Consider the following 24598-nt stretch of genomic DNA (forward strand, 5'->3'; position numbering starts at 1 on the left):
TAGAAGACCCTATCGTTTTAGTCATGGTAGCTCCCAGTCTAGACTCGTAACGCGCGTACAGTTTTTTAATTTCTTCGTCGGTCATGTTATCAATTTTTTCGATGGTATAATTTTCCCCCAAATATTGGGAACATTTTCCACCGGCTACCAAAGCGGCAAGTCTTTCTCTATGTTTATCTAAAGATTTATCAGCATGTTGATCTACATCAGATTCTTGGAGCATTTGTTCGATGAGTTCGTCGCATTCCATAATGTAATACCTAAGGAGATATTTAAGTCTAACATAATATAATATGACATATCCAATACATCCCGTAATAATGAACTGTTGCGAAAGAATGAGGATTTCGAACCACATTTTATGTTATATTAACCGCTAATGTTCAATTTGCTACATTTTGTTATAATTTTGCTATTTTTGCGATAATTTTGCTATATTTTGCTACATTTTGCTATTATTTTGCTACAATTTGCTACATTTTGCTAAGCAATTGCATAAGCAGCTGGTTGATCGGTTTTTAATACGAGTTTACAGTGCTTCGTTGCCGCTAACTGTTTTCTGACTTTATCTCGTTCCCCCTTGGTATAAATGACGTCATTTTCACGTAACCATTCTTCGAATGAATCTCGGTCTTTGCAATGAAACAGTGCTACCCATTTGGTCTGCTCTCTCAGATCTTTCAGGACAGAGTTGTATTTTTAAGTAAGTACCCAAACGCTATGTTGAGTATGCCGTCCGGAGAATGCTAAACACGAAAGCATATCTTTCTTTTTTGTGAGTTCTTTACTCGCGCTGCAGTCGTCTATTACGAAAAGGGTCGATTTTCCTTTGTATTTCTCGTGACATACTCGGAGGCAGTCTTGTAAACGATCGCCCGGATCGACTCTGTGTACCCCGTCGTCATTCATTACCCAATCTCTCGATAAGTATGTTTTATTAACGCTTATAGTCGGGCACAGAATAATAATATGATCGAAAACGTCCCGATAATGACTTTGTAAAATATCTAGAATAAAAGCTGTTTTTCCGCAGCCCGTTTGCCCGCATATGATAGCGCAGTGTGGATCTTTAGGTAAAAGATTATCAATAGATTGCTTGCAGGAATCTCCCATTCTGTATATTAAGTTGCGCATCCATAATCACGTACAAATATATGTTTAATTTACCAGCCGATTCCTGGAGCTTCGTTATCTGTATGGTGGCACCCTCGCTAGCATTTTCTATTCTCCTCCCACTGCCGTGTAGTTGGTCATCGTCCGTTGTTTGCATGTCGAGCCATAGCGTGTACTTCGTGGTGAGGTATTCACCCATCGATACACGAGAGACAGATCTTTCACGACCGCGTTAACTTCCGGAGAACGTTTTATAGAAGGAAGTTTTTTAATCTCATCCCACTGGTGATACGCTAGCATTCCTTGGCTATATAGTTGATTAGGAACGCCCTCGATAGTCAATTCTACTTTTGTAATCTTGGGATTGTAGAACTTCTCGGTATTTCTTTTAAACGCATCGGAGGGGTCCTCGAACAACATTAAAATACCCTTCAGCGACCTCGTGGGGACGTTTAGATTGATATTCCACATCGTATCTTTTTTGTCCCTCGTGATCTTTCGGTGTCGCAGCACGTGATCGTACAAAATGGCTAAACTTCCCGTATACTGGTTACGAATTTGTCTGGCTAATTCGGGATCAGTTATCATATCGTACTCCAGAGAGATATTGTCAATGGAATAGCTAGTATCTTCATTAGACGATCTGATTACTCTACCGTAGTCATTAAAAGTGAGTTCGTATTCTAACCTATCGCCTAGGGATGCTTGATGAAAAGGGCATGTGGGAATCTAGTAATTCAAAGTCTAGGGGAACATAGAATCGGTTACCTAATGCGTCGGCAACGGCCTTATCTTTTTCATTGGTACCAACACCATTTTCAGCACCCACGCGCAGTCTCAATGTTTTCTTATTACAAATACCTTGGTACTGACAGTTTTCCCGCTCTTTATCCGTTCTCCAGAGATCCATGTAACAATAGTATACATCGCTATCGTCGATACTCAAAACCTCATTACCGCTAATTTTAATCGCGATTTTCTTAACGATAGCACGACCTATGTTCTGAACGGGCTCCCTGTCAACGTCTGTAGAAGTCAAACTAATCGTAAATGCTAGTCGGACAGTTCCAGGAACTAACACATCGTGTGCGCCGAGATTAGGAAAACGAACCAGAAGCGTTTGATTCTGATCGATGGTACTACGGTTATTTGTTATAGTTACAGACTGACGAATTGCTTTGACCCCTAATGGATCTCGAAGTCTACGTTGTGGGTTTAACTTGCGTCCGTATTGCGAAGACATTGTTTATATTGAAATTATGTACCCTATGTTTAATATAAAAATGGCTAATTTTGAACATAATGACTTAGATCTAATCACCTTTGATGACTTTGATAACCAGAATCCAATCGAAGATACTGATGAAACCAGCTTTATGAACCCAACCGTAAATGATGCCCTTTTACAATCAGCCGTTGATGATTATTACGATACATTAAGAGAAGATAAAAATTATGTTATCCCAATAGGTCGTGAATATTGAAAGTTTATGCTAGATAGTAAAGGAATATTGCGACTGCGTGACTCTCCGCGTATTGATCTTATGCATTATAGTACTTGTAAGCCCCTAGCCTTGTCTACTATAGCTGGTAAACATAGCCGCGAGTTTGTTCGTGATAAATTAGGTTTTGTAGAATACGGACGAGCAAAACTTCCCACGAAGACTACTAAGGTTCTTAGGACTGTGCGGGAAGAACTCGGTAATACAGATAATTTGGAAGAAGCCTCTAACGTGGCCTCGAACGGACTCGGAGAAATCTTAGATACCTATTACGATAATTCCACGTTACAGGTATCGGAGTTCAGTATTAGGGAATTACGAGGTCTTGACAAGGCAATGCGAACAATGCGGGGAGAACTGATAAATAATACAGCCAAGCTATCCGAAATCGACAAGCATATAGCTAAAGAGAAAACAAAACTTGAACAGGCGGGCGATGAGTTCAGTAGACGCCGCGTAGCGGAAAGATTGCGTAACTTAGAAGACGAAAGATCGGCCCACCTCGAGGCTGCTTCCAGTAATAGAAAGGCACTTCGTTCGCAAATCAGTCGTATTCGAGAAACTATCGATCAAGTCCTCAACGATGACACTACACTGGCCGATAAAATTAAAACATTGTTCAGAGAACAGGGAATAACCATTGCCAGTATTTTAACCGCGTTCGGATTTATTATATCGACTTTGACTCTCTCGTTAACAGGTGGCAGTACAGGTGGAGGTGGTACACCGCCCAACGATAAAAATGGTATAAAAGAGTCGATAAAAAAGCATTTAAAAGCATTAGGTTCAGCACTGGGAAAGCTCGCTGGGAAAGCCGCGGCCGCACTTCCCGGTATAATAGGGAGTATAGTTTCCTGGCTATTGAATTTATTAGCTAAGACCACCACTTGGCTTAGTCAAAACTTGTGGGGGTTGATCGTAGCAATTGCATGGCTGTTGTACGTATTCGCTGAGAACTATTTATCCACCAAATCATGAGTAAACCAACCGAGACTCCACCCACTACAAGCGCTGTTTTTTCATCGATATGTTGTTGATTTTTAGCCTCAATATGCGGTGGTACTTGTGCATTAGTAGATGTTTGAGCATTAGTAGATGGTTGTGCATTAAAAGATTGTTGAGCGATAGTTGGTGTTTGCAGCTTGACTATTCCATTTTCGTCCGTGATCGTTTGCGTTATTAATTCGACGTTAATATCTGAATTTATACCTGGCTTTTGTGGATCGGTAGTGATAACAATTTTATTATTATAGCCTATCACTTGACCGATCTTAAGTTCCATATTACTCGGAGACATGTATAGTCCCGGCGCATAAACGAAGTCCACTTTGGATTGGGCGTACTGTAATGCATCTTGAAAACGCTTTATAGACGATGGTATGTCAACTGGTGAATTAATGGCGTCCTCCACGTTTGAGACAAACTGTTTTTGCGCATCGAGCGCCGTCCCAGAACCGATAATGGACGTTCGTGTTTGCGATTGTGCACCGAGAATTGCCCATACATAAGTTCTTATCGATTCATTAAATCTTACAAATCCTGGGTTAGTAAAATTATTTTCCGTTTTATCATTAAGAAATTCATTCCAAGCGTTTGCAGTATCGTTCAGTTGTATAAATTTTGTAACAATATAAATTAAACCACTCTTAAAACTCATAATATCCCCTCTCCAATCGTTACTCGAAAGTTCCCAGTCTTTATACCAATGATGGGTTTTTAGAAAATAATCATACATTCTTATGTAAAGTTTGCTGGTATGCAACAAGTTAAACGCATTAAATGGGCCTTTGTTAACTTCTTTAAATAAATCATCGCTTTCTTCTTTGACGGTTATTTCCCCTGTGTAAGGAACACCTAGACCATGGTTTGCTCCTTTAATGCGCCAATCTTTACTCGTAGAAATATTAAATTCCTGACAAATACGCTCATACGCGGACCTATTGTACGGATTATTTGTGGAATTCCACGCTCCATCCTGCGGTAATGGAGCACTAATTTCTTTAATTGTCTAAATGTGATCTAACGATAGTAAGCAATCTATTTTTAATCTCCAACCAGTTCTTTGGTTTTGGCACGGAATAATTGAGCGCTTGTTGCCTCCCCTGTTCTATGAACTTTTTTTTCTAGTCTTTGCTAATACCACTGGTCTTACGATATTTTGATCGAATTTCATGCTTCATTACGTTGTATTTGGTGAGTTCCGACAGCACTAAACGAAACTCATCCTCGGATATCTTACAATCGGCCATTGCTGTCGAAATATGATCCTCAACGCTGTTCAACTTTGCTTCGGCTAGTACCCGAATATTATCGTGTTTTAATACTTTCTTTTGCAACCTACGAGAAATGAATTTTATCGCTATTCCTGCCAGTCCCGAGACTCCAGCAGCTATTTCCATGCCGAGCACGATAGGCGCGGCGATTATAGTTGATAATAAACTAACACCTGCTACACCGAGTCCCATGCCAGCTGCTACAAGAGCGGTGTCAACTCCGTCCAGAGCATTCACGGCTCTGCGATACTTTTTATACAATCCAAGTCTCAACTCCCTATCCTTCTCTATTCGATGTTTTATGTCGCTTATTTGATGTAATCGAAATCCATCAACAGTATCCATCTTTTCAAATGCTTCATCGAGCGCTGGATATAAACCCATAGTGTATATTACGGTCATATAATAGTCTTTAATTGGTCTTGCTTAAATGTTTTGAGAGTATACATCAACCTTATCAAATGTATATTATACGGCAAGAATATCTTAGTAAGAGAAATGCTGTCACTTTTAATAATTTGGACCCCCTCGAGGGTTGCAACGGGTAATGCTCCGATATGAATAATACTGCAACGATGACGTTGGTGTTTCTTGAGCCATGTAATCGCTAGACCTGGTAATATTTCGAAGGCATCTTCCGGTGCATCTCCGAACAAGACTTCAATAAGAAGCGTAGAAATATTAGGTATTGCACTCAAGTTGACTTTAATTTCATTGAATTCAGTAACCAAATTTAAACTAACATTTTGGACTGCCGGACGACTATATAACATATGACCTGGGTTTTCTGGCAGGGGGGTAACTAACACACTTTTTCGTTTTGATGGGATATAAGCCGCGAGTACGATGCCACTATTTATTATCTTAGTTAAATTATGTGCCTTACCCATCATCACATACGGTGGGGTAATGACGATATTCAATAGCCACTTGATGTTTGCTTCGACCATAGTCCATTTTTTATCGCCGTTGTGAGTAAGATTGTACGAAGTGGTTTTTTTAAGGAGTCTACTAACAACGTCGACATCGCTTAAATATTCTAGATTACCCGTGAATGTAACTTCTTTCCGCTTGTATACATTATCTTGTAAGTGTAAAGCGTATAACTTACCATAGGTACCGGGTTTATCGAATCCTTCTGTGTCTCCGAGATCGGAAAGTGCAATTGTATTACATTGTCTGAGCGTTCCAGGGCCTGATGCATCAACCATTATTTATAATATGGAGTGTTACACTTAAGTATCCTATATGTACAGGTTGGTGTTTTACATCTAATACAGAAATTTTAAGGTCTGAAATAATACCACTCTTTAATTTTTTATATTGTAATGTTGAGAAAGATTCCATTCTACCGCTATTATATTTTTCATCTTTCACTGGAACAGATCTGAGCAGAGTTGAAGGACTTTCTAGTTGAATATTATCCGTCTTGCTTATTTGATCAAGATGGATGCACAACTCTTTATAGGGAACTAAATCGGGTAATGTCTCTCCCTGATCTGATAACTTGTAGAATGTGTTAATTCCTCTCCATCCAAGTGTACTTGCCAAGTTCTCCCAAAGAGTTACACCTTTTTCTCCAGCGTTTAAAATCAGCATCCCATTCGACTCATTTTGTGTGAGACTAACTCCATTAGGCTTAAAATTTTCATCATTGAGTGAGCATACGCTGTAATACCCATCAGGTATAATTATGCGAATGTCATGATTATTACTGTTTTCACCTAATATAATCATCACATTATTTCTTTTCGCAGCACTTATATTGGTCCACCTCGGGTAATATGTTACATCGCATAGAGCTACTTCGAGTTGTCCATCCGAGTTATCGATAGTATGAAGCAGTTCAATAGACTGACCATTTGTTATTCCCGGGAGTGTAACATATATATTAAATATACAATGATACTATATCATAACTTAAATATGAAATCGAGATACATTACTAATCAATCGATTATAGTAACTGCCTCTGGTGCTGAATTTTTCGTTAAATTCCCTGATATCTTTGAAAAATACAGAGTCACGGCAACTAGCGATAAAATGGTGCACCATTGGTTTCACAATCCGATGCAATTTTGGCAGAATCAGTTAAACTTTGCCACAACGGGATGTGGCGTATCTCTTTATTCCCCAGGATTTGAACTAAATAAGTCTGTTATATCATTTCACGTATACTATCAGATTCGACGTATACTTAAAGAAATTAGTGCTCCGTTACTGCATGATCGAGCGTGGAATTCCACAAATAATCCGTGTAATAGGTGGGCATTCGAACGTATTTGTCAGGAATTTAATGTTTCTACAAGTAATGATTGGCCTATTAAAGAAGCAAGCGATGATTTAGTTAAAGAAGTTAATAAAAAAGGTTCATTTAATGCGTTTATGTTGGTGCGTACCAGCAAACTTTACTCAAGAATGTTTGATTATTTTGCAAAAACCCATCATTGGTATCATGGCTGGGAACTTTCGAAATTTGATTGGAGAGGGGATATTATGAGTTTTAAGAGTGGTTTAATTTATATTGTTACAAAATTTATACAAATGAACGATACCGCAAACGCTTGGAATGAATTTCTTAATGATAAAACGGAATATAATTTTACTAACCCAGGATTTGTAAGAGTTAATAAATCGATAAGAACTTATGTGTGGGCAATTCTCGGTGCGCAATCGCAAACACGAACGTCCATTATCGGTTCTGGGACGGCGCTCGATGCGCAAAAACAGTTTCTCCAAAACGTGGAGGATGCTATTAATTCACCAGTTGACATACCATTGTCTATAAAGCGTTATCAAGATGTATTACAGTACGCTCAATCCAAAATGGACTTCGTTTGTATGCGGGATTATACATGTCTCCGAGTAATATGGAACTTAAGATCGGTCAAGTGATAGGCTATAATAATAAAATTGTTATCGCTACCGATCAACAAAAGCCAGGTATAAATTCAGATATTAACGTCGAATTAATAACGCAAACAATCACAGGCGAAACGGGAATAGTCAAGCCACAGTTATTTACTATCGCTAAAACATCTACTGACGCACAACCACAAGTGTCACTGCATATTGCGGCTAAAAATCAACAATATATCGAAGGAAAAAACAGCGCTTGTATTAGGTGGAGTCGCGGCTGGTTTACTCATGATTTGGTTAAATAGTCTTTAGCGGATATGTACAACAGCCCTGCAATTGCTACGATCAGTGCCCACAAGTTTTCACTCAGCCAAGTGGTGGTCTTAGCTAATAAATTCAAGAGCCAGGAAACAACACTCCCTATTATACCGGGAAGTGCGGCCGCGGCTTTCTCAGCGAGCTTTCCCAGTGCTGAACCTAATGCTTTTAAATGCTTTTTTATCCACTCTTTTATACCATCCAACGTAGGCGGTGATCCGCCGCTACCACCTGTGCCACCGGTTAACGAGAGAGTCAAAGTCAATATAATAAATCCCAACGCGGTTAAAATACTGGCAATTGTTATTCCCTGTTCTCTGAACAATGTTTTAATTTTATCGGCCAGTGTAGTGTCATCGTTGAGGACTTGATCGATAGTTTCTCGAATTCGACTGATTTGCGAACGAAGTGCCTTTCTATTACTGGAAGCTGCTTCGAGGCGGGCCGATCTTTCGTCTTCTAAATTGCGCAATCTTTCCGCTACGCGGCGTCTACTGAACTCATCGCCCGCCTGTTCAAGTTTTGTTTTCTCTTGAATTATATGCTTGTCGATTTCGGATAGCTTGGCTATATTATTGATGAGTTCTCCCCGCATTGTTCGCATTGCCTTGTCAAGACCTCGTAATTCTCTCTAACTGAACTCTGAGTATGGTACCTGCAACGTGGAATTATCGTAGTAGGTACCCAAGATTTCTTCGAGTCCATCCGAGGCCACCTTCGAGGAAGCCTCCAAATTATCTATGTTGTTAACGAGTTCAGTACGCACAGTCCTAAGAGCCTTAGTAATCTTCGCGGGAAGTTTTTCTCGTCGTGAGTAGTCCACAAAATTTAATTCATTACGAACAAAGTCGATGCCGTGTTTAGCGGCTATCGTAGACAAGGCTAGGGGCTTACGAGTACGAGAATTCATAAGATCAATATCCGGAGAGCCACGCAGTCCCAATACCCAATCACTTTCTACCATAAACTTTGAATATTCATGAGCAATTGGACTAACATCTTTAATGTCATTGTAATAACCATCAACAGATGATTGTACAAGTTCATCCATAAGATTTGTCCCACCAAAGCTGGTTTCATCAGTACCCTCTTCGATTGTATTCAGGTTATCGTAATCATCTAGATCAAAATCAGTCATTTTTATATTAAACATATGGTTATATAATTTAAATATAACAATGTCTTCGCAATATGGACGCAAGTTAAACCCACAACATAGACTTCGAGATCCATTAGGGGTCAAAGCAATTCGTCAGTCTGTAACTATAACTAATAACCCTAGTACCATCGATCAGAATCAAACGCTTCTGGTTCGCTTTCCTAATCTCGGCGCACACGATGTGTTAGATCTGGGAACTGTCCGACTAGCATTTACGATTATTTTCACTTCTACGGACGTTAACAGGGAGCCCGTTCAGAACAAAGGTCGTGCTATCGTTAAGAAAATCGCGATTAAAATTAGCGGTAATGAGGTTTTGAGTATCGACGATAGCGATGTATACTATTGTTACATGGATCTCTGGAGAACGGATAAAGAGCGGGAAAACTGTCAGTACCAAGGTATTTGTAATCGGAACACATTGAGACTGTGCGTGGACGCTGAAAATGGTGATAGTTCCACCGTAAAAGATCAGGCCGTTGCCGACGCATTAGGTAACCGATTCTATATTCCCCTAGACTTTGAATTACTAGATTCCCACATGCCCTTTTATCAAGCATCCCTAGGCGATAGGTTAGAATACGAACTCACTTTTAATGACTACGGCAGAGTAATCAAAACCGGTGGTGAAGATGCTAGCTATTCCATTGACAACATCTCGCTGGAGTACGATATGAAAACAGATCCTGAATTAGCCAGACAAATTCGTAACCAGTATACAGAAAGTTTAGCCATTTTGTACGATCACGTGCTGCGACACCAAAAGATCACGAGTGACAAAATAGATACGATGTGGAATATCAATCTAAACGTCCCCACGAGATTGTTGAAGGGTATTTTAATGTTGTTCGAGGACCCCTCCGATGCATGTAAAAGAAATACCGAGAAGTTCTACAATCCCGAGATTACAAAAGTAGAATTGACTATCGAGGGCGTTCCTAATCAACTATATAGCCAAGAAATGCTAGGGTATCACCAGTGGGATGAGATTAAAAAACTTCCTTCTATAAAACGAAGCCCGGAAGTTAACGCGGTCGTGAAAGATCTGTCTCTCGGGGGTATATTGATGGGTGAATACCACACCACGAAGTACGCGCTATGGCTCGACATGCGAACAACGGACGATGACCAACTACACGGCAGTGGGAGGAGAATAGAAAATGCTAGCGAGGGTGCCACCATACAGATAACGAAGCTCCAGAAAACGGCTGGTAAATTAAACATACATTTGTACGTGATTATGGATGCGCAACTTAATATACAGAATGGACGATTCTTGCAAGCAATCTATTAAAAAAATTTTACCTAAAGATCCGCACTGCGCTATCATATGCGGGCAAACGGGCTGTGGAAAAACAGCTTTTATTCTAGATATTTTACAAAGTCATTATCGGGACGTTTTCGATCATATTATTATTCTGTGTCCGACTATAAGCGTTAATAAAACATACCTATCAAGAGATTGGGTAATGAATGACGACGGGGTACACAGAGTCGATCCGGGCGATCGTTTACATGACTGTTTACGAGTATGTCACGAGAAATACAAAGGAGAATCAACCCTTTTCGTAATAGACGATTGTAGCACGAGTAAAGAACTCACAAAAAAGAAAGATATGCTTTCGTATGTAGCATTCTCCGGACGGCATACTCAACATAGCGTTTGGGTACTTACTCAAAAATACAACTCTGTCCTGAAAGATCTCAGAGAGCAAACCAAATGGGTAGCGTTGTTTCATTGCAAAGATCGAGATTCATTCGAGGAATGTTTACGCGAAAATGAAGTTATTTATACCAAGGGGGAACGAGATAAAGTCAGAAAACTGTAATCGGCAACGAATCACTATAAACTCGTATTAAAAAACGATCAACCAGCTGCTTATGCAATTGCTTAGCAAAATGTAGCAAAAATGTAGCAAAATTATAGCAAATTGAACATTAGCGGTTAATATGACATAAAATGTGGTTCAAAATCATCATTCTTTCGCAACAGTTCATTATTACGGGATGTATTGGATATGTCATATTATATATTATGTTAGACTCAACAGGTGACACCACAACAGATTGTGAACGAGGAAATAACTGCACAACCACAACAGATTGCGGAACAACGAGTGAATGAGGAACCACCACCAGCGATTGCACCACAAACACAAAAACAACCCAGAGTTACTAAGAACCCCCCAAAAATAGCCGCAGGAAGAATGGGAGGACTCACGAGGAAAGCGAAATAAATAATTCAAATATTGATCCGATTAAAACATGGGCACTAGTAGGAGTTGCTGGTATAGCGACTGTATGGTTGTTTTATAAGACCGGAGAAGAGAAAACGTCACCCCCGAAGCCACAACAAGAAGTTCAATTAAAGGTTAGCCCCCATATAATGCTATAAGAAGCATGACTATTCCAGTTACAGACGGTAAAATGTTGGTAAACGCAACGTATCATTCAGCGATGGTCACCGGCTTGGCCATTGGCTATGCCTGGATAGCTAAAATGATTACTAAAGCAGCACCTCCCAAGCTAGATTTTAATGGATATGATATCGGTATGATGATTCTGGATATTGGATTATCAATAGCTACAAAGGATATGCTCATCAAACAAAGGCTTATCCCGGAAGACATAATGAAGTTATTAATTAAACATTTGAATATTTTATATTATTAAACATGGCAACAATTGCGATGATGGTCGGTGGAGCTATTGTTAATGCTCTAGGTTTTTCGGGGAGTAATTTTTTATTTTCTAGTATGAGGGAATCAAACGCTAAAGAAGTTGAAGAGGAGCGTAAACGACATAACAAAGCATTAGAACAACTCGAAGCAGCCCAGTCACAATATGCACGGCAGAGATTGAAGAGATTAGACTTTATTCATGAAGAACTGCGTAAGGAAGGACATTCAATTCAAATGTTTAAGGATGTCGAATCTGCCATGCACGAATACTTCCTCGTTTATGGGGAAAAAATTGACCCAATGCCGAGACCAACAATGAGTCAGTTTTATACACGGTCAGAGGCTCAGAAAAACCGCGAGGTCGCATTTGTGATAATCGGGTTATCAGCTGTTGCAATTTTCAGCTATACCATGACCTAGTTAGAGCGACAGCTAATCTATAAATAGCGTTGGCTGACTGCCTAATCAATATTGTAGATGTGATTTGCATTTAGACAAATGATATGATAGATGTATAAACCATGAATCAGTGCAGATTTACACTCATGGGAAAAAAAACTATGTAACTGACGCTGTGTTGATATTTACTGCGGCATACACAATTATTACATCAGGCACGGAAACATTAACTATACGTGGTCTGAATGTGGGATAGGGGTCAAAGGTCGTTATTGTTTATGCAAGAAACACGGTGCTGATAGGGTCGGGAACCAGATTATTTATGCTAGGAAGAGAGATTACATCAATGAGAGGAATAGGTTGGGGAGAATGCGTATTTAGATATATGAAAACAACCAATTAGACATTTGTCTCATTTTGCATATACCATTCAACCACAATGGTTTTTGTCAGAGAGGTAAAAGCTATGGCAAAGCAACGTGGTCTACGTGGTTATTCTCAAATGAGAAAAGCTGAATTGATCGATTTACTCAGTTTGGAATACAACAAACCCCAGACTGTTAGAAATATCATGGAACTGTTCTGGGTGAACAATACCTTCCAAAATGGCGTGCTGGATTTCTTGGGGAATTAGTCAGCAAAGAGCCGGAGTCACAGGAGACTAATCACAATTTTATTCACAAGAACAATTAACAATGAGCAAGTTACAATATCTTAGAAAATAAGTGAGGGGGGCACAGAGAGTTGGTACAACACTCTGGGCTGTGGGAGAGAGGTCTGCTTGGTAAGAGAGTCAAACCCCTTCTCTGCTAAAACTTAAATACAGTATGTATTTAACAAAAATTTGAACAATAAAAAGGAATAGGATTGGTTGATACACGATTGGTTGTGCCCTATGCTAAATGGATGGCTAGACAGAGAGGAATACTTAATCCTGTTAATCCTGTTGGACTGGCACTAATCTTGTTGACATATTTACTTAATGCTTTGGACAGAGATTATGGTGTCACTATAGACGAGGTTGTGTTGGGGCTAATCCTTAATGCACTATAGACGAGCTTGTATGGGGGCTAATCCTTAATGAGTCTAAATTGCTGAATGTTATTCTGATATAGGTGATGACAGATTTACTTAAATAAAATAGTTCAAGGTAATCTATAAGACTATGTAGACATATCTTATGTCTGGGAGATGGGATCTTGATACCTTAGGCTAGCAATCTATCTAAAAAGCTATAACTGAAACTACTGATATTTTATATATACATTTTACCTGATGATAAATATTACTTGCTAAACTATAATTATATGAAATGATGTATAAATATTACACCATGATAACTCATAAAAGCACTTGATGTGGATATAATTATTATAGGATAACTTAGTATAAATGTTATACCATGATAGAGAACTCAAAGCTCAAGTGAGAAACAGTGGGCTGAGAGGTTATTCTCGAATGAGAAGAAATGAATTGATCGCTTTACTAGATAATAATGTTGTTGATAATAATCAACAAGAACAAGATGTTGTTGATAAAAAAAACCAAGAATTAATATTTGTACCCACATCCGCCGGCGTTGGTAAATATCTAAGAGGTTGGAAGATGGATATTAATTCCAACATGGATGTTAACGATATTAAGCCCATCATATGGAGTAAAATTAACCAGAAGTTAGATGATTTACATAGTATAAAATACCAGCTGACGATTAAAATGTTATTGAGTAAAAGTAGCGCAGACGATAGCACTGAATATACCGAACCATATTTCCGTAGCAATCAAGAAGTTATAACCGAATCCGATACTATAAACGCATCATTAGAAACATCAATTCAGAGAATACAGGAAACTTTAGAACGCTGGACTAATAGAGGTTCGGGTTGGGGTGTGGATAAAATCGATAGTTTATATTTAGATATTGCGAATTATATGCCCTTCAAAGGTGGATCTTATATAAATTTACCCCCGTATTATAAGAAGAAAAAAGCCATAATTAATGTAAAAAATAAATCTGATGACTGTTTAAGAATGATGATAAGATCTGCATTGCTCCCCGTAAATTCTAAAATTGCAAATAGACCTTCTAGCTATCCCCAAAACGATGGACTCAACTTCGATGGTATAGACGAACCTACACCAATATCACAAATTGATAAGGTGGAAAAGCAAAATAATTTAGCTATAAATGTTTTCGGACATTCTAAAGGAATTGTTGTACACAGGATAAGCTCCGCTCCGGAACATATTCCCAGAATCAATTCATTTCTGATCGAAAAAGATGGAAAATATCATTATACGTGGATAGAGAGTTTAAACAGGCTATTATACGATCAAACAAAACATGCTAGAAAGAAATATTTCTGCGAAAGATGCCTACATGGGTACAGCAGACAAGATCTATAAAGTGCATAATGAAGACTGTAGAGGTGTTGGACAGACCGCTATCAGGATCGATATGCCTAAAGAGGGAAAAAATATATTAAAATTTGAACATTATTGTAATCAAATGCCAGTACCGTACGTAATTTACGCAGACTTCGAAGCGCTTATCAAACCCATAGAAAATAATCAAGATAATAATACGTACAAAACTCAAGAACATATTCCTTGTGGGTTTGGATATATAGTTGTCTACAAAACGAAGAGAGAATAATCAGGGAAAAATTATCGTGTAATAAACCCATGTGTATGACGAGGGATAATTGGAGGGCCTATAAGAAGTCAACGAGTTGTCATGTTTGTAACAAACCCCTGAATGGGGATTCCGTAAGAGATCATTGTCACGTCACGGGTAATTATCGGGGATCCGCTCATAACGAGTGTAACTTGAAACTAAAAATGAATTCTCAAACAATACCCATCCCCGTTGTGTTTCATAACCTTAGGGGATACGATTCACATCTCATCATGCAAGCTATCTCAAAGACCGACAGCGGTTTAACGTGCATTCCTAATAATATGGAAAAATACATATCGTTCTCGTTGACTAAACCTATACATTATAGGGACAAGGATGGGAAATCTAGAATAAAGCAAAGTAATGGGCTTAGATTCATAGACTCCCTACAGTTTCGGTTATCTTCCCTGGACAATTTAGCTAATGCGAACAATCCCGATGACTTTGCGATAACAAATCAATATACCGATAGGTTAACACGGCATTTGTTGCTGAGAAAAGGTGTAAAACCTTATGAATATATGGATGATTGGTCTAGATTTGAAGAAACTGAATTACCACCCCTTGAATCATTCTATAGTAACTTAACAGAATTTAAAATAACAGATGCCGATTATGAACACGCTCTGACGGTCTGGGATAAATTAGGTTGTAAGAATTTAGGTGATTATCACGATCTGTACTTAAAAACCCATGTTCTGTTACTCGCCGATATTTTCGAGATATTTAGAAAGACATGTTTAAAACAATACGGCTTGGACCTGGCATGGTACTATTCCAGTACCGGACTATCGTTGGATGCATTGTTGAAGAAGACCGGCGTAGAACTAAAACTACTCACAGATTACGATATGCACTTGTTTATTGAGAAAGGATTAAGAGGTGGTATATCGACGGCAGCGAAAAGGTATTCTAAGGCTTATAATAAATTAGTGGAAGGATACGATCCGAGTAAACCCGATGTGAATGATGCGAATAAAGGATACATACTAGAAGTTGACATGGAATATCCAAGTTCGTTACATAAAGACCATAACAGTTATCCGTAAGCTCCCGAAAGATTAATGGTTAATAAAGATTGGATGTCGGAATATCAACGCTCCTTGATGGGTAATAGTAGGATAGCTAACGTAGAAAAACTCGTACCAAATTTGATGGATAAGACAAAATATATAGTTCACTACAGAAATCTCCAGTTGTATCTATCGTTAGGTATGAAACTTAAGAAAATACACAGAGTTCTAAAGTTTGATCAAAGTCCTTGGATGGAGCCCTATAGAAGGTTGAACACAGATTTAAGAAAGATAGTTACCAGCGATTTCGAAAAGAATCTATATAAGCTCATGAATAACTCAGTATTTGGTAAAACTATGGAGAATCTAAGGAAGCGTGTTGATGTTAAATTAGTCAGATCTAATGAGGAAGAAAGACTCAGGAAACTTATAGCCAGTCCGGCTTTTAACAGAAGCAAGATATTCGATAACGACTTAGCCGCGTTGCATATGCAGAAGAGTAATATAAAATTCAACAGACCGGTGTACGTTGGCATGAGTATTCTCGACTTGTCAAAACACTTAATGTATGACTTTTATTACAACGAACTTAAGAAGCAATACGGCGATAGATGTGAGGTGTTATATACCGACACAGATTCTTTGTTGATGGAAATACAAACTGAGGATGTTTATAAAGATATTGTAGAAAAAATAGATATGTACGACACGAGCGATTACCCAAAAGATAATCCACTGCACAGCGTAGTAAATAAAAAGGTGTTAGGTAAGATGAAGGATGAATGTGCTGGGACCCCTATAGCGGAGTATGTCGGATTAAGACCTAAGATGTATTCTATAAAGAAGTCTGATAATGGGGAGATAAGAAAAGCTAAGGGCGTTAAGAAGTATGTTGTAAAAAAGCATATCAAACACGAACAGTATAAAGAATCATTATTCAATGGTAAAACGTTCAAACACGAGATGAACTCTTTAAGAAGTTACAATCATAGGATATATGGATTAAGAATGAACAAGACATCATTATCCCCCTTAGATACAAAGGGATGGATTGATAATGATGGTGTAACTACCTATGCTTATGGTTATGGTGGTAATACCGTACCGTCGGGAACTATGAACAACTCTTCTCGTACAAATGCCCTACCCAGTCCATCTTGAAGATTATAAAGAATAGGCTCTCCTTCTTTCATAACCAATCGACTAATGTTATATGTCTCAAGGGACCATATGGGATCAGTTGTGCGACGTAGGCCTCCTTCGAGTTCACCGGCCTGGTATAAATGTCTTACCCTTACTCTATCCGGAAGTTTTCGTTCTTTGCCTCTCCTCGGTGCTGAAGATTCGGAAGTCACAGATTTCATTTTAATAGCATCGGATGGTTTCTTCCCTATTAATCTCGTTACTTCATTATTATCGGTTGATCTCAATTGCTCTGATTTCATTTCGATCCCATACAGATAGCCAAACTAACGTTCCGCTAATGTCCTGTTAAATCTTTCGACGATAGCTTGACTGCGGTGGGCCTCTCTATCACCACGCCTGATTTCGACATCGTGCTTTGTTAACAGTTTAGTTATCGATCCCATAAACTCGCGACCGGGATCTACTTGAAATAGCTTAGGCCATTTTAGTGGTCCGCGTTTATATATGCAACTCAGTGCATTAGCTACTTCTGTTGAATCTTTCGAGGTTAATGGCTCAGCTATCTGCTATCTGCACGGCGTCCATACAGATGCCTGCGCCCTTGCCAAGTACATCCTCAAGGCAGCAGATCTTCTTGGCAAGGTCATACATCTAGGAGCCGCTCCCCAGTTAGCAGGCACTCCAGTGGCTATCGATCTGACTCCTCGGAGGGCGCCTTCATCCCTTGTTATGACGACACCCCTATGGACGGTGGATCCCACATTGGTCTTGACCAGGTCGCAGACTGGCTAGCAGACAGATTGGAGGCTATCGCTCCCTCGCCCGGCCTAGAGGTCGATAGCAAGACGGCCATCCGTGCTGACCCTACTTCGATCCCTCCTGACCCACTGATCAGAGACATGATCTCAGCTCTGGACGAGGACTTCAGTAAGCTGTCACTGACTTCGTCCTTCAGGGCCCAAAATTATAGACGAGATGACTTCCCAGTCCACTCTCTTCAAGTTGCGGACCATGCTCACTCCTTAGATGAGGACATGCACCGCATGACGGGTTTGAACTGCTCCAGCTCAGTCCGAGTCTCCGACAGCAAACTCGCCTACGTGGAGACTGAGATTCGCCACACGCTCAAACCTCTCTCACTGATGGCGTCGTCCTCCAGGGCCATACTGCAGGACTTAGATGGTCAATCCTATGGGGGTTGTCCTCCGCTAACTACCGTCGTATCCTACCTCCAACAACAGATGGAACAGATGCGCTCCCACATGCGCGCCGCTCTGATCGAGCTCACTACCACTGACGTCGTCACCCACAGTGGACACATACCCCCCAACCCAACAGCAGCTACTGAGCCGGAACATCACGGCACTGCTAGACAAGAAATCTATAGAGGTTGTACACGCCCCAGCCATAACACCAGGCTTCTACTAACCCATCTTCCTGGTCCCCAAGAGGGACTCGGACAAGCACAGGATGATCCACAACCTCGCCGCTTTCAACAAGCGCTACCTGGCCCGTCCACCTTACTTCAGGATGACCACGCTCAGGCTACTGCGATCCCGGATCAAGGTGCAGAGGCGCTCATGAGCCTGGACATCGAGGACACCTACCTACAGAGGAAGGCTCCAACTGCGCCCAGTTCAGATGTTCCTGGCGCCCTACATCAGACGCCAAGATCCCTCCATATCCATCGTCCTCCAGGTCATCTCAAGCAGCATCTCCGGTGGTGGACGATTGTCTCATTGACAAGGCTTACGACCTCTCTACGCCTCTTCGTAGACGCGTCCCTACAGGGATGGGGCGCACACCAGGAGGGACAGGTCGCCTCAGGGCTGTGGTCCACCGACAACCTCGAACTGGAAGCGCTTATCTTGGCCATCGCTCACTTGAAGAAGGCCCTCAGACATGCCCGGCTCTCCATCTCGACGGACAACATCACTGTCGTATGGTGCCTTCGGAACCAAGGAACGACTCACTCGACTTCGCTCCTTCAACAGACGTTCCGATTGTTTCACCTGGTGGGTCATCTGGGGATTCAGTTCCAGGTCCACCACATCCCGGGCTGCTGAAACATCCTAGCGGATGCCCTCTCTCGGCCAGGCAAAGTGGCTCCCACAGCGTGGAAACTTCACCAAGATGCCTTCGCTCTTGTTTGTCGAGACCACGGTCTCCCCAACATAGACCTATTCGCCACCAGCCAGAACTACCAGATCCACGACCTACATATCTCCGGTGCCGGATCCACTGGCTTGGGCAGTCGACACTTTCAGTGTCTCCTGGGAAGGACTAACAGCATAAGCTTTTCCGCCACCTGTACTCCTTCCCAAAGTCGTCCAGAAGATCAGATGGACACAGGACCTCGATCTGACTTTGGTCTCGACCTGGTGGCCAGCGAGGGCTTGGTTCGTCGACCTCAGAGAGCTGTCCGACGTCAACCCACTGCCACACCCAGATTGGCCAAATCTGCTGATCCACCCACACAGCAGACAGCCACACCCAGGACCAGACAGGTTATGTCTTCACGTCTGGTCCATTTACAGAGAGTATTGAACGCCAAAGGCTACTCGACAAGAGCGGCTAGGGCCATCACGATGGCACATCGCCCAACCACCAGGAGCCTCTATGATGACAAGTGGCAATCCTTCGAGAGCCTTTGCAGGGGCAAGCACCTAGACCCCACATCTGCATCGCCTCAATTCCTGGCCGAGTTCATGCTCCATCTGCGTCACAAGTGTAAGCTCAAGGGCAGTACCATCATGACCTACCTTGTGGCGCTCAACTCCGTCCTGGCAGGCTCTGCTCCGCTCATTCAGGCTGGAAGACCAAAAGGCGAAATCTTGTACACCAGCTTGGGGCTTGAACGTCATTCTCACCTTGCTGAGAGACACCCCTTTCGAGCCACTCGAAACGTCGTCATTCTACAACCTGACGGAAAAGATGGTCTTCCTACTGGTGCTCACCACAGCAGCCTGTGTCCGTGAGCTACACGCCCTAGACGTCACACGAGCAGGGAGCACACGGAGCAGTGCATCTGGGCCTGTGCTGGGACTTCATTGCAAAGAATCAGCTCCCAGGCCAGCCCGATAGATTGTTCCTCATCCCCCATCTTTCATCGATTGTGGGCGCAGAAGATGATCTAGAGCTCCATTTTTGTCCGGTTAGAGCGCTTCGCTGCTACATCCACCGTTCCAAGGAACGCCGTAGACAACGACGACGCCTCTTCATACCGGTATCTGCGACCTCGCAAGTGGAAGTCAGCCGCAACACGATTGCCCTCTGGCTATGAGCCATCATCCTCCAGGCCTATGAGGCAGCGGGATTGGACCCCCCCACGCTCCAACAACCCGCATGAGATCCGGGTGGTCGCCTCCACCATGGCGCTACACAGCAACTGCTCTCTACGCGTCATCATGGAGGGATGTTTCTGGCGATCCAACACGGCCCTCGCCATTCACTACCTGCAAGACGTTGCATTGGAGGATGTGCAAGGCACGCACAGCTTTGGTCTGTTAGTAGTGGCCCAGCAGGTCACTACTACTACACGTCATTGACCACGCCTCCAAGTCCAGAGCCGGCCTTTCGACCTCCCCTAGCGTAAGCCCTGGACTGGAAGGTTCATGCCTCATTTGCATACGGCTCGGTGCTCCAGTCTCAACCTAACCGAGCATTATTGTCAGGCTGTGCAGTACCAGGACACAACGCATACCTGACTCTTCCCTTCCATGTAATGGTCATCCAGGCCGACCAAAGCCGAAGACGGGCTGACGGAAACAGAGTTTTCTATACATGGAGTGGTCACCCGATGCTAAACACACAGCCGAGGACGGGCTGAGGGAATGGGAGGTTCCCACACATGGAGTGGTCACCCGATGCCGACCACACAGCCAAGGATTGGCTAGGGAACAGAGTCTGGAAATAACAGATGAAATTCCACATCTGAAGGTATGCCCACCTCCAGTTCCATCCGATAAAGATGCATTAAGGAGTAATGCAGGATAAGTAAAAAATCTAGTAAAATCCTAGATATTTTTATATTTGTATACTTATCCTGCATTACTGCGTCTAAAGGGACCCGCCCATCGCAGATCTACCTCCCCACGATGCCATCCGATGTTTCGGACTACAGAGTAATGTGAGGATCTGTGACGTCACTTCCTTTGGTCACGTGGGAGTTGTGTGATGGGCTGGCCTCTCAGCTAGTATGAGCAACTACTTCAAGCAAAGACCCTCACACAGCACTTTTCTCTGTCAAGAACAAGCAGTAATATTAATATGCATTAAGGAGTTATGCAGGATAAGTATACAAATATAAAAAATATATAGGATTTTACTAGTATTGTCTATATGGGACTTATATCTATCTTCAGACCACACAAATCTGGGAACTTTCATTATAACTAATTTTACATTGTCACCCAGTGTCGGCGGCTGACAAACAAAATGTAAAAATTGACAGGAAATGGGCAGGTGATCAGATTCAGTTCTGCTGTGCACGTATAAAACTTTGATAGTGTTAAAACTGTTTGGGTGAGTATCGCTTTTAGCAATATTCCAGCAATATCATGGAGAGGGACACTTGCCACCTACTATCTAAAAAATACCTTTGGGTATTTTTATAAGTATTTGAAATAGGCCCTATTTTGAACCTCTGCTGTAAGTGCTGTTACTATGTAATTGACAATTTATTGCTTGTTTCAGAACTCTGAAGACCTGCATGGAGCTGATGGTGGAATGGGTGCATCGCTATCTTGAAGAAATCTCTGCAGAGACCATATTTGCAGATGTTAGTCACCATGCACCTTTCTACTCAGTTTGTCAGGCCATTTTTTATGTCTTTTGTTTTAGAAGCAAAGACATTTTGGATAGTGAAAAAGGTAATAACCAGATTAACCTTTTGTTTTCTATGGTTGAGACCTGGTGCATGCCCAAAATTCTGTATTAAACAAATGTAAACAACATAAAACCTTTTCAATGACCATGATTTATCAAAGAATATAAGATAGGTATGTGATAAATCACAAAGAACAAGAGCGAAGTGTGGTTTATTTCATGTTAAAACAAAGTTATATGGATTTTAGTTATTTTTGTGCAATGTTATTTCATTTTGATTACCTCCAATAGACAACATAATGGCTAGATATCCTCCAGTAGTTTTCAACTAATGTTCAACCTCCAATAGTACAGAAACGCAAGCAGTTAATTCATTGTAGAATAGCCTAAACGCAACACATTCCTTTTCAAATGAATGAAATGAAAATACAACACTTTAGATTTGTTCACAACTAAAATATTACAAACAACAAACAATTAAGCATTTACTCTAGAAGGACTTGGACACAACTGTTCCATCAGGCAGATTAACTTTCAAATCTTTCTTCTCCAATGCAAAGACTGCTGTTGATTGGGCAGCCATGTCTACCATTCCACCTTTTGAGTCTTTCGTTGTAGCAGATATTCTTGCCATAGATTCCACGATAGAACTTTTGGTAACTGATGTGGCATATTTGAAGGACTTCCCACAGATAACACTGCTCACGCGATCCTCCATCTCCGCAGACGTTCTCTTAAATAAAGTGTAAACAAGTAAATTTTCAATATTCTTTTTCTGAATTACTGATATTGAGATATAGCCTATCAAGTACAAGAAAGGTGTGCATACTTTTGGAGGACATCTTTAAAAACGTGGTTATTGGTGGTATTTAGACACTGAATAAGGAAATATACTGTTCTCTTCAAAAACACTGTAATCAATGTAGCAGGTGCACTCTGAACACTTCACCGATAATCATTGCTCTTCATAAGAGCATATACGGTGATCACATGACATACAAACAGCCAGTAAACAATAATTAACAACTAAATAGTCACGCTGTGAATTAAATTACTATATTTCACTACTAAATAAGCGAAATACAACAATGCAATTTGAACTGATACCATATTACATTTTTTTCGAATTTAAGAGTGAGTGAGTGAGTTGGGTTTAACGCCGCTTTTAACATTATTCCAGTTATATCACGGCGTGTCAGCTTAATGTCGGAGGAAAGCCCGAAGTGATGCAGGTCTCAGACGTTTAACACTTCGTTGAAACCCACAAGCACGGGTATGGTGCTGACAAACCTAGAAACATAATTGGAAATACCACTTCAAGCGCCCCAGTGTACGGTTTACGTCATCCATGTGGCATTGTTATTGTCGAATCTTATTAAGACGTTAGGTCGGAATAACATCTTACTAGAAACGGCGTCATAGCTGAAGACGGGAGCTCAAAAGGCGAGCTCAATAGGTTTAAGAAATAGTGGGTAATAAGGACATTTTTACACTCCTATGTACGAGGGGTGTTCATTAAAGATTTCCCCTGACCCACTTCCGATGGACCTAGTGGAATGAAACTTGGCATAGGTATTAGTCTTTCCCAACATAGGAACCACCAAGAGTTACACACTTCTCCCATCGTTTTATGCAACTATGGAGACCTCACTTGTAAAAGCCCTCATTTTGCGTCTCAAACCAGGACTTGACTTCAGAAATGAGTGTTTCGTCATCTGTGAAACGTTTTCCCTTCAAAAATGACTTCATGGTTGGAAAGAGGTGGAAGTCAGATGGTGCAAGGTCAGGAGAGAGAGGAGGATGTGGAAGGATTTCATAGCCACAGGACCGCGCTTCTGTCTGGGCAACATGAGAGTTGTGTACTGGAGCATTATCTTGCAGGAGACGGACATCCATGGTCAGCATGCCAAGCCTCTTAAGCTTGATAGCGTCCCACAATTTCCGCAGCAGTGAAGCATAAGAATCTCCTGTAATTGTGGTACCCTCTGCCAAGAAATCCATCATCACTACTCCGTGCTGGTCCCAAAACACTGTGAGCATGACCTTGCCTGCAGAGGGTTGGACATGTGCCTTCTTTGGGGGTGGTGACTCCACATGCTTCCATTGCATCGACTGAACTTTAGTATCAGGATCATAGTGATGGACCCATGTTTCATCTTGTGTGATAAGTCTGTCACAAAAGTTTGCCTGTTTGTTTTGGCACATGTCCAAAAGATCCTTTGAACAATTGACTCGTTCCTGCTTTTGGAAAGGTGTGAGCAACCTGGGAATCCATCATGCAGACACCTTATGCATGTTCAAATTGTCATGGATGATTTTTTCCACAGACCCTACACTGATCTTGACATCTTGTGCTGACTGGCGAACAGTTATACTTCGGTCTGCCAAAATGGCGGTCTCCACTTGATGGATAGTGTCCTCATCAATGGCTGAATGGGGGCGACCAGGAATGGCAGCTGTTTCCACAGATGTCCGACCACACTTGAACTGGCGATGACAGTGTTTAACAATGTCATATGATGGGGCATCTTCCCCATAAGTTGCTTTCATTTCATCGAAAGTTTCTTTTGGTGTGCGACCTTTCAAATATAAAAACCTAATCACTGCTCGGTATTCTACTGGCTCCAT

General features: G+C 41.3%; 1 protein-coding gene across 2 annotated transcripts in view; it reads left to right on the forward strand.

The window, feature by feature from the left end:
• LOC124117562 (RNA polymerase I-specific transcription initiation factor RRN3-like) overlaps window positions 1-24598 on the forward strand; it is a 331792-nt gene that overhangs the window by 243044 nt on the left and 64150 nt on the right. For both annotated transcript variants that reach the window (XM_046479504.2, XM_048402649.1), the window contains one exon: window positions 21839-22014. In XM_046479504.2, coding sequence (XP_046335460.2) covers window positions 21839-22014 — 176 coding nt within the window. The remainder of the gene's footprint in view (window positions 1-21838; window positions 22015-24598) is intronic.

This window comes from Haliotis rufescens, unplaced genomic scaffold (assembly GCF_023055435.1).
Source record: "Haliotis rufescens isolate VD_foot unplaced genomic scaffold, xgHalRufe1.0.p SCAF_28, whole genome shotgun sequence".
NCBI classification, from domain to species: Eukaryota; Metazoa; Mollusca; class Gastropoda; order Lepetellida; family Haliotidae; genus Haliotis; species Haliotis rufescens.